The following is a 10600-nucleotide window of genomic DNA, read 5'->3' on the forward strand; positions in this document are numbered from 1 at the left end:
AAGAAAAACTGCGGGAGCGGGCGATGAAGCGTGAGTCACGTCGCCGACGGAATGAGAAGCGCGGTGTCACGTATGACCGCTCAAAGAGCGGCAGGGGAATGAATGAAAACGACTATTACGCCGTTTTGGGTGTCGAACGGGACGCCACACCGCGAGAAATCAAAGAGGCATACAATCGCCTTGTGTTGGAGGTGCATCCGGATAAAAACCCGAGTAAATCCGCGGCTTCTCACTTTGACGCGGTTACAAAGGCATATCGTGTGCTAGGTAACGCGGAGAGGCGGCGAAAATATGACATTGGAGGCACGAGTGTTGTGGAGGACCTTGGGGAAAAGAAAAGAGACGCTGTTCGGGCGCTCTTTGGCGGTGACGCCCTACACGCCATCGTGGGCGATGTGAAGACAGGCAACTTCTCCCAGCGTGTCGTGGATGGCCTTGACTGGACGCAGGAAGAGCTGGCTGTGTGCCGGCAGCGCATGCTCGAGCGTTGTCGTGATGAGCTTCTCACATCATACATAGAGCCTCTTCAGAAGAGCAGGGAGAACAGCGGCAGTAGTAATAACAATGGGGCCGGTCTCACGGAAGTAAAGAAGCGTTTGCAACGGCTTCTCAACACAGGCCTTGCCAAGGAGGTGTTGGCTGCGGTGGGACAAGAGTACATGCGTGTCGTCCGGTATAGTGAGGCAATGAATTCGTTACAGAGACTTGAATTATTTCTGAAGGTCATCGCCCCACATCGTGCCCGGCGAAAATTGGACAAGTGGCGTTCTTTGGGCCGCATTCGACAGCATACATTTAAAGACTCTGCAGCCATGGTGGATCTGGCGTGGTACACATCCGTTGAGGAACTTGAATCCACGGCGTGGTGGATAGCAACGGCTACTCTTCTTGACCCACAGCTGCCGGTTGAGGAGCGTGAACGTCGTCGTGACGCACTGCGAGTAATTGCCGAGACATTTATCGTGTATGGACAAGCGTACAAGGGTGCCAACAGACAAACGATGGATACATTGATGAATTCCCTACGGGACTACAATCAACAGCAGCAACAGCGAAAGCGAGATGGCCAATGAATGCAGGAGAGCAAAATAAAATAATTAAAAAAAGAGAGATGGTGTATTTTTACATGTGTAGGGAAGGACGTTGAGATGTCTGGAGGAATTGGCGATGCCGTGGGAATGAAAATAATAAAAAAACAAAGAGAGAAAAAGAGAAGCGGTTCAAATGGAATGCCCCCCGCTTACCTCTATGATTATTAATATTATTATGTTTGATTGGTTTTCTTTTGTCTTTGATTATTATTCCTCCCGTTGTGAGTGCCACATGTGGTTGATTTATTTTCTTTTATTTATTTATTTTATAATGGAGCACATGAGATTTTGACGGCGGCAGCGATCGACGGGCCATTTAATGCTGTGTGACAAACAGAGGAGGAGGAGGAGGGGATGAGCGGGAAAAAGAGAGTTGACAGGGAGGAGGCAAATGATGTGAGACTATCCATGTGGTGCATGGTCTTGCACCCTGCGTGTATGTACGTATAATTCTCTTTCTTCCTCCCCTACCATTACCCTTTTGTTGTTTCCTGTTCTTTTTTTTGTGTGTGTGCTTTCATCTCCACCCCTCCTCCCCCATCATCATGTGCGCACATGTCGGGTACCACTGATACGACACATACCGTGAGAGTGAGAGGGAAAGGAGAAGGAGTAAAAAAGAGGAAACAAAACATTCAAACAAACACACACAGAGGGAGAGAGAGAAAAAAAAAGAGAGAGAGAGAGAGAGAGAAACGAATCATGGATCACATATCAGCCTCGACAACCATTACAACAGAGGCGATCAAAAAAATATGCGTACAGTTGGGTTACTACCGTAACCCCATATGTAATGAGAAGCTCTATCTTCATCATAAAGGATTTGATAGTATAGAAGAGGACGCGTTTGATCCTTACACGGACGTCAAGGTGTTATGGTTAGAGGGCAATGCATTGACTCATATCTCATGTGGTAGAGACAGTATGCCACGTCGGAAAATAAAACCGCAATCGGAAGTTAGTGTAGAAGAACTGGCACCGATGTTAACTGCCAATGCCGGCTTCTCTAAGAGTGCTCAACTGGAAAGTTGTAAAGCCAAACATGTGGACTGTTGTGGAGATTGGGCATCACCACCACCACAAGTCAGCGTTCTTGCAGATGAAGAGCAAGTCAACGTTACCGCACATGCCAATAAGCCTTTCAGTGCCGCTGCTCATGATGAAGCTACTGCTGATGCAGCTGCTAATGATGGTGGTGATGATCGTCACACCATTGCGTCTCCTATTATTGCAGCTGATGGAGCGGGAGGCAATCCGGTGACGCCTGTCCCACCAACCGCCACTAACATTGAAGAGAGCAAAGATGTATTTCAATCACTTTATCCCACACTTCGACAGTTATTCTTACACAACAATGCCCTGCGGGAGATGCCAGATCTCAGCGGATTCCAACGATTAGATACCGTTAACCTTTCAAACAACTGCATCCACTCTGTGCGAGCAAACTGTGCAACCTTCTGTGCAAGGGTGGCACACTTTGAGACGGCGCTACGGGAAAAGGCGCAAGCCCTCATGGCGAACTCAAAGAGTATGCAGAATGAGGTTTGTGCGCGTGATGCCCGATGGAAGCGGACGATGCAAAGGAACCATCGACCTAGTTGTGCTGCTGAAGAGAATAATAATACCAATGATAATAAAATTAATGAAAGCAACGCGGGGCCAGATTCCACACTGCCAGCGTCACCTTTAGAGGAGACGTCAACGACAACCATTGTGCAAGGGGTGGATAACGTGGAGGGGAGGGCTGTAGTGGTGGAAAGGGAAGGCGATGCACCGCATTTTGACTTGGAAATGTGGCGGCAGCGGCTCAGTGCCTACGCTGACTTTTGCCCGCATGAGCCTTTGGAAATTGCGGAAAACGGCAAACTTTCCGATGACGTGCCATCCATGTGTCGCAACCCCTGCAGCTCCATCCGCAGCCTCAACCTCTCCGCCAACTACCTCGCCGACGCAGCCGACATTGTGCAGCTTCTGTGCTTCAAGAACCTCACCGTGCTAGACCTCAGCAACAATCAACTGAGCAACGGGGAGGCGGTGCTGCTTATCATGGAGCGGCTGCCACGGCTGCGGTCGCTGAAGTTGTCGGGCAACCCACTCGTGCGGTCTCTGCCACGGTACCGCAAGATGGTGCTGGCGCGCTGCCCGGGTTTGCTGCATTTAGACGATCGCCCCGTGTTTGCAGATGAGCGGCGACTTGTTATGGCGTGGGCCCGCGGCGGCGACGAGGCGGAGAACAAGGAACGACTGCTTATGAAGGAAGAGACGGATAAACAACACATCCGACGTCTTGAGGAGTTTCGTGCACTGGTCAACCGTTCCCGCTACCCTGACGACAGTAACAACAACAATAATAATAATACCCATGCCACGAATGATACCAACGCGGCGAGTAGGACCACCTCCACAATAACTGTGGGAACGTCAACGAGAAGGGAGGAGCGGCGCAATCAGGGAGGAACTTACTCCCCTGCGAACCTCAGCGATGATGTTGATGATGATGATGATGTGACGAGCACGGAGACGGAGGAGGAAGAGCCCCACGAAGATGTTCACATTAACAACCGTATATTCCACCACACGGGAGAAACCACAATTTCACAGGATGCCATAATTCCCGAATCGCAGCGTGCACACATTGAAAGAGCGCCATGGAACGAATTCGATAGGACGAGAGCGCTGAGCTCCAACATACAGCCCCAAAGTAGAAGCCAACAGCGGCCTCCTCAGTATGTTGCGGAAGAGGATGAAGAAGACGGCGACGTTTACATCCCAAGAACCGCATCTTAGTGAAGGCAGTCTTATTGACAAAAGAAAAAAAAACGCCTTTTATTTACATCATGTATTTTCTACTTTTAAAGGTACTATTATGTTTGTTTTGCCTCAAAAAGCAGTTTTATAAATATATATATATTTCCTTTCCTTATTTTCGTTTTGAGCTTTATATTTGTTTTTTTTTTTTTTTCGTGCTGTATGTGAGTTTGTATATATTTGTTTTATTTGATTAATTTTTATTGCCGTTTGTCTTACTTTTTTGTTGTTGTTGTTGTTGTTTTTGGCTGTTCAGCCACTCTTTGGCTAAAAAACGATTGTTTTTCATTTTGACCCGTCAAATTTTTTTTTTTTTGTGTGTGTGTGGACTGTTTGGGGACCGTACTTCTCTTTTTGATGTATGACGTAATGGCACGTGATAAGTAAAAAAAAAAAAAAAAAGAGGCAAACGGCAGGGGAGACGGGGGGGTAAGAGAGGGAGAGTTCCTGTGGACTTTTCCCACCCGGTTTTGCGCATGTGCTGACTGCTGTCAAGCACAAACGCACATAACAAAAGGGCATATATTTTATTTACACAGAGAGAAGAGAAGAAAAAAGGAAAAAGTCATGGCACTTGCAGGCCGTTATGTGTGTTTTTCTGGCTTTTGTGACGATGAAGAGAACGAAGACGACAATGATGATAACTCCGCAAGGACAACAAAAGAAGGGAAGGAAGGAGGGGCAAAGGCATGGTCGTTGCAGGCAATGCGAATGCTTTGTGAATCGTTGGGTGCCGTGGTACAGGCAGACATTACGAGGCGCACCTCTGTTCTTGTTGCAAGGCAAGGTCTTACGCGGAAGCGTTTGGTGGCGGAGCAGCATGGCATCCCCGTGGTATCGCCACGATGGCTTGAGTCTCATGGACGCCTTTCCTTTGCAGATGCAAAGGTTCCGTCCCTCTTTGGTTATACGTTCTGCTCAACACAAATGACGGCGGAAGAGGAGAAGGCGCTTAGCACCATCATTGAACAAAACGGAGGGGTCTTTGATCGTACACTCACGGCTTGTACGTCAATGCTTTTTGTTCCGCCTGGTTGGATGAAGCGATGGCGGCAACAACAGCAGCAACGTATGCGCGGACGTCCTTCGACAGGGCCGCATGGAGATGGGCCGCCGCCTGTCCTTCCAGAGAAGATTCGTTTTGCGTGGGCTACAGAAATTCCTGTTGTGGAGTATCCCCGCTTTCTGGCCATGGCGGCGTTGAGTAGCAGCAATGGGGTGAACATGAAGTGCGACAGTGTCGCGGCCCGGGCGGACTTTGATACCATTGCACGGCTCTGTGCGCTGCCCATTTCCGTCGCAGGTGGACTTGTCCTTCACACGCAGCGGAATGACGGTAGTACGGAGGGTGGTGCGGCCAAAGCAGTCGAGGAGGCTGAGGAGGATCTCGTGAAGGGGCAAAGTGATTTCAGCCATTTGGAAAAGCGACCCCGTGAAATAGGTGAGATGAATGCTCCATACGATGGCGATGGTGGTCCGCGAAGCAAGAGGGTGCGGATAATACAAGGGAACGATGAATCCACGATTCAGGTGCCGGATGCTCTGCAGAATGATGGCCATCACGGGGAACGAAAGACTATTGAAAATGAGGAGAAGTCCATCCAAACGAAGCACGAAGAGAAGGTTTTGGGCCCATCTTGTGTGCGGAAGGATGAACCGTTAGGTTTGATATCAGGTGACGCAGCGGTCCCTGTACCACCATCATGCCCCCGTCGTTGCACCGTGCGAAGCTCATCCGTAGAGGCATCCAGGAGTGATGATGCTTTCTTCAGTAACACTATCTTCACTTCCGGTCATCCGTTCGTACAGGTTACATTGCTGGGATGCACAACACGAGAGTCGGTAGACTGTGTACACATGATTCTACATTGTCGCTTTATGCGTACTCCTGTTGTCACGCCCTGGACCGACGTTGTGGTGGTGGGAAGCGCGTTTATTCAGGAGTATTTAGGGGACGTTAGTGCAGTGGATGAGAAGAAAGGACCGCCACGGCCTTTACTCCAGCATCTTCATCACGAACGGGGTCAGTTGCTGGCCCGGTTACGGGATCACTTGGCTCTCAATTACGGTATACCCATTGAACGCGTTGTGGGTGTGGAATGGCTTCACTCTTGTTATCAGCGCATGATGTTTCAACACACACCGGGCGCCATGGAGAATTCGCATATTCCCTTTTTTCCTGCATCGCTTCCTTTGCGTGAAATGCCGCCTACAGAGAAGTACCACCTGCGGATTCCCTCTACGGTCTCAAACTTTGAGGCACCACCGCCACCGCCAGATGGGCAGCAGGGAAACGAGCCGGTAGCGCCTCCTTCATCTCGGCTGAGGAAAAGGAAGGCGCTGCACGCTTTGCAAGAACAGAGTCGAAGTGCCTACAATCCAACATCCAATGCGAAGGACGTGCCAGAAGCCGTGAATACCGTGCAGCAACAATACGAAGCTGAAATTCGTCTTGCAGATCATCGAGTGAAAAATCTTTTGGCTCTTCTAGACAATGCAGCGGAAACTATCGACGGGGGTTTGACTCCGCTCTTCTCTTCTTTGTTTTGTTTTGTGGAAAAGGAATTCTCTCGCATCGACTTGGCTGTTGTGCGTGCACTCATCAAGCACGGCAAAGGAGCGTGGCTGAAGAAGAGTAAGGACGATTGGGTTAGACTACTAACTCAAATCGGCACCAATGCGGCATCTGACGAGAATCAATTGGTAGAAACTGAGCTTATAGGGTTTGTACGGCGGTACAGCGTCCTACGCAAGCGACTTTATCTTATGCAAACTGAAGATGGTGAAGCCGAGGAGGCGCCATTGCGGGTGTCTACGGCTATGGATGGAAACCACGGTCGCAAACAATCTTCTTCGGATGTAACTACGCATCACCCCACCTTTGCGCTGTACGTTGTGCCACACGGAGACCAACGCCCCGCTGAGTGCCTTCTTAAAAGTGAAATTCGACGAGGAACGATGCCGCAGCGACATCCACTGCGTTACCTCCCCGCTGTGACTCAGGATTACATCTTGTGTTGCTTGGCAGCTGGGCATATGCTACATCCAGGGAGTTGTTTTCTTTTCAGTAGCCCGTTGCCCACTGAGGCGGAGCGACTCGCACGACGGCGACGGCGCAGTGAATCAGGGAAGCCTTTAAGCGTTTCTCCGTGGCTTGGACCACGTCGGCACGAGAAGGCACCACTTACCGGTATTTCCATTTTTTTTCTTTGTGCCATGAAGGACGAGGTGAGCGCGGCTGCTACCGCACTGCGGCGTGTAATGGTAAGTTGCCTTACGGCAGCAGTCTGCGAGTTGGGCGGTCACAGCACGGTGGTGTTGCTGCCAGAAACAGTTACCCACGTTGTGGTTATCGACATTGCGTCCGTGTTGGAATCTGAGCTTCTACCTGAAGCCACTGTATATGGCTATTCCCCATGGTTCAAGACAGAGGAAACCGAAGAACGGGAAAGAGAGGAATTACTTTTGCGCGGCTCCGAGTGGCCTCATGCACTGCAGGATCAGTTACCAGAGGATCTTGTGGAACACGTTGTCAAGGGGCGGGTCTCATTGGTTGGCGTGGAGTGGTTGCACGCCAGTTTGGCATGGGGTGTCTTCCTCGACGAGGCGTCATTCACCCTGACGGTGGCGCAACAACAGCAACAACAACAACAAATGTCACAACAGCAGCGGTACGAAGGAAGAAGTGTGGTGGCAGGCTCTGCCGCAACACCTCCTCTGTCGCCGAGTCGACGCGCCGCCTCCGCCGACATAACATTGCTTCCATTTGAAAGCTCTACAAGGACCAACACAATTACAGGCATGGCGTTATCGCCACAGGCAGGCGCCGGTTACCAATTTGATTTTTCAACGCCTACTGCCACGCCAATACGTCTGCGTCCGCAGAAGGATCTGCTGAATGAATCCAGCGCCAGTGTACCAAGGCAGAGTTGTCCACGATCGACATTGCGGACACCTCGACGACAACGCGTCAGTGTGCCCCGCACAATTTCACCCGCCGTCGTGTTGGTGGGCGAATCAATGCACACGGAGGAGCGAGACCCTTCCGAGGAAGCCGATACGGAAGAAAGGTGCGTTGCAGCAACTCCACCGCAAAAATTGGAGTTTCCGACAGTTGAAAAGCATGCTTGCACCCCGATCCGTGGAACAGCCATACTTGGGACTGAGGATGATGTGACCAGTAATGGTAGCAATGATGATGTTGTTGCAGTTGCAGGTTCCCGGATGCGGCCTGGATATCTTCATGGTGAAGGCAAAAACGTTCCATTGGCGGTGGCAATGCCGCAACAATGGGACCCCGAGGCAAGCAGCAACAGTTGCGCCGGCCCACACCATTCGACCACGCCACCACCTGTGTTGGTACCTAACGATTTAGGTGACTCCTTATCATCGCGGTTTTCACATGCTAGTGCCGCATTACGGGTTCATATTGTCCATGACATGCCGGACAGAGAACGGCTCATAGCATCCTGCGTAAGACTCAGTGAAGCTGCGGTCAATGGTAGCACGTTCTTTAACAGCGAGGGAAGCAACAGCAGTCCAAATGGCGTGTGTGACGTTCCTGGGAATTTCCGGCAGCAACACCTTCCACGTCAGAAGAACACGGCAGCTGTTTTCACTCATTTGCAACTTGTCGGGCCTTCTGTTAGAGATGCGGATGTCCTTGTGACACACCAACTTACGCAGCGAGAAAGCGTTCTTGCGGCCATTGCTGCTGGACTGTGGGTGGTGACACCGAAGGCGTTGCAGGACTGTGAGTCGCGTCAATGTTTTCTTCCACTACGTGACTTATCCGTGTACGAGTGGTGCCCGGAGCTTTTAGCGCCTGGGTCGCCCCGTAGCAGTCTCCAGCTCGCACAGCAGTGTAAGAGCCGTCGTCAGCAGCGACAAGCGACTGGAACTCGTCTTTTTGATGGCAACTGGTTTGTTCTTGTTTTTCCAAACACTGCGGTTGGTCTAGCGCGGGCGCGTTCAATGCGAACCGTCCTGGAAGCAGGCGGCGGTGTGGTGACGTGGGCAACTTGCTTCTTGGCCGATCAGGAAGCAGAACCAGCCGGTATCGTAGGTGACAAATTATCGTCCCAAGAAGACGCCAAAATGCCACTCACTCGCCGCTCCGTCACGCCGATGGCAGAACCCACATCCGTATCGTCTCCCGCGGCACTACTTGAATTTGTTTTGTCGCGGATCCGAGGCCAAGAGGAGGAATTCAGCAATGGCGAGTTTGATAAGCACGATGACATGACAAAGCCCCACCCAAAGCCTGCGAAGGAGCTTATTCTCCTGCTTGATGGCTTCTTGCAGAAAAATACGGCGAGGAGTTGGTTGCGGGAAATTGTGGAGGTATTTAGTCACGCGCAGGCATCCTTTACGGAGGCGAAGAAAAAGGCTTTTGCAAGGAGACAACGCAAGCAGGGTGAAAATCGGACGCAATGTCCAGCGTGGGAATCCACAAGAGCAGGGAATGAGGTGAAAGGGAGTGATGTACGGGGAAACGGTTTGACGATGTGGCCAGTCACTAGGTCTCTTCCTCGCCCTGCACTTTTTCCAGTGTTAGGACCTCCCCTGCGAGTGGACACGAGGGACAGTGAAAATAACGTTGAATGTGGCATGCCGTTTGTAGAAGTGGTTCGTGTCTTTTCTTCAGATTGGGTAACTCTGGTGATTCAGAAACGGCGGAAGGCACCCCTGTGTGTTGTGGAGGTTCCTTCTTAAAAGTCGCATGCCTCTCCAAGACTACTTTTTGATGATGGCAGTGTATGTGTGTGTGTGTGTCCTTGGCCACTTTATTGTCTGTGGTTGGGTGTTTTTTAAATATGTTTTACCATGTTTTTATCTTGTGTTTTTTTTTCTTTTCTTTCTAATCGCCGGTGTCATTGCCATTGCCATCATCGCCTTCTTTTATTCCTTGCAGAAGGGAAACATTACGCAGCTTGAGGCACGACCCTAAAGGTTGCAGTTTGGGTGGAGTGCACACGAACAAAAACACACGTAAATACACACTAAGAATATAAGGGGAAAGACAGATCGGATGTCCACTGCTATTGGAATCGATCTCGGCACAACTTACTCGTGCGTTGGTGTCTTTAAGAACGACCAGGTTGAGATCATTGCGAACGATCAGGGCAACCGCACAACGCCGTCGTACGTGGCGTTCACAGAGACGGAGCGTCTTGTCGGCGATGCCGCGAAGAACCAGGTTGCGATGAACCCGACAAACACCGTCTTCGACGCGAAGCGCATGATTGGCCGTAAGTTTGATGATCCTGATCTGCAGTCGGACATGAAGCACTGGCCCTTCAAGGTGACCGTGAAGGAGGGCAAGCCGGTGGTTCGGGTGGATTACCAGGGCGAGACAAAGACATTCTTCCCTGAGGAAATTAGCGCCATGGTGCTGTCAAAGATGAAGGAGATTGCGGAGTCGTACCTGGGCGAGAAAGTTTCTCGGGCAGTCATCACGGTGCCCGCGTACTTCAACGACTCCCAGCGGCAGGCGACGAAGGATGCCGGCACGATCGCGGGGATGGAGGTGCTGCGCATTATCAATGAGCCGACAGCTGCCGCCATTGCGTACGGCATGGACAAGAAGGCGGACAAGGGGGAAAAGGTGGTTCTCATCTTTGATCTTGGCGGCGGCACGTTTGATGTCACGCTGCTGACGATCGACGGTGGCATCTTTGAGGTGAAGGCGACGGCAGGTG

At 51.0% G+C, this 10600-nt stretch overlaps 4 protein-coding genes across 4 annotated transcripts, besides 8 other annotated features; all 4 read left to right on the plus strand.

The window, feature by feature from the left end:
* On the plus strand, nucleotides 1-1073 carry Tc00.1047053503721.10 (hypothetical protein, conserved; the record flags this gene model as incomplete). The annotated part of the gene is made up of 1 exon (XM_801364.1): nucleotides 1-1073. A coding segment is annotated over one exon (1073 nt), but the record flags the coding sequence as incomplete, so codon positions are not given.
* Nucleotides 1-10600: a sequence feature (heterozygous, non-Esmeraldo-like haplotype).
* Nucleotides 1086-1106: a sequence feature (AT_rich).
* Nucleotides 1333-1364: a sequence feature (AT_rich).
* Nucleotides 1743-1785: a microsatellite.
* On the plus strand, nucleotides 1794-3878 carry Tc00.1047053503721.20 (hypothetical protein, conserved; the record flags this gene model as incomplete). Its single annotated transcript, XM_801365.1, has 1 exon — nucleotides 1794-3878. The coding sequence occupies one exon, from the start codon at nucleotides 1794-1796 to the stop codon at nucleotides 3876-3878; it is 2085 nt and encodes a 694-aa protein (XP_806458.1).
* Nucleotides 3573-3597: a microsatellite.
* Nucleotides 3983-4004: a sequence feature (AT_rich).
* Nucleotides 4123-4146: a microsatellite.
* On the plus strand, nucleotides 4467-9614 carry Tc00.1047053503721.30 (hypothetical protein, conserved; the record flags this gene model as incomplete). The annotated part of the gene is made up of 1 exon (XM_801366.1): nucleotides 4467-9614. The coding sequence occupies one exon, from the start codon at nucleotides 4467-4469 to the stop codon at nucleotides 9612-9614; it is 5148 nt and encodes a 1715-aa protein (XP_806459.1).
* Nucleotides 7530-7553: a microsatellite.
* On the plus strand, nucleotides 9931-10600 carry Tc00.1047053503721.39 (heat shock 70 kDa protein, putative; the record flags this gene model as incomplete). The annotated part of the gene is made up of 1 exon (XM_801367.1): nucleotides 9931-10600. A coding segment is annotated over one exon (670 nt), but the record flags the coding sequence as incomplete, so codon positions are not given.

Source organism: Trypanosoma cruzi, genomic scaffold (genome assembly GCF_000209065.1).
Source record: "Trypanosoma cruzi strain CL Brener 1047053517085 genomic scaffold, whole genome shotgun sequence".
Taxonomy (NCBI): Eukaryota; Euglenozoa; class Kinetoplastea; order Trypanosomatida; family Trypanosomatidae; genus Trypanosoma; species Trypanosoma cruzi.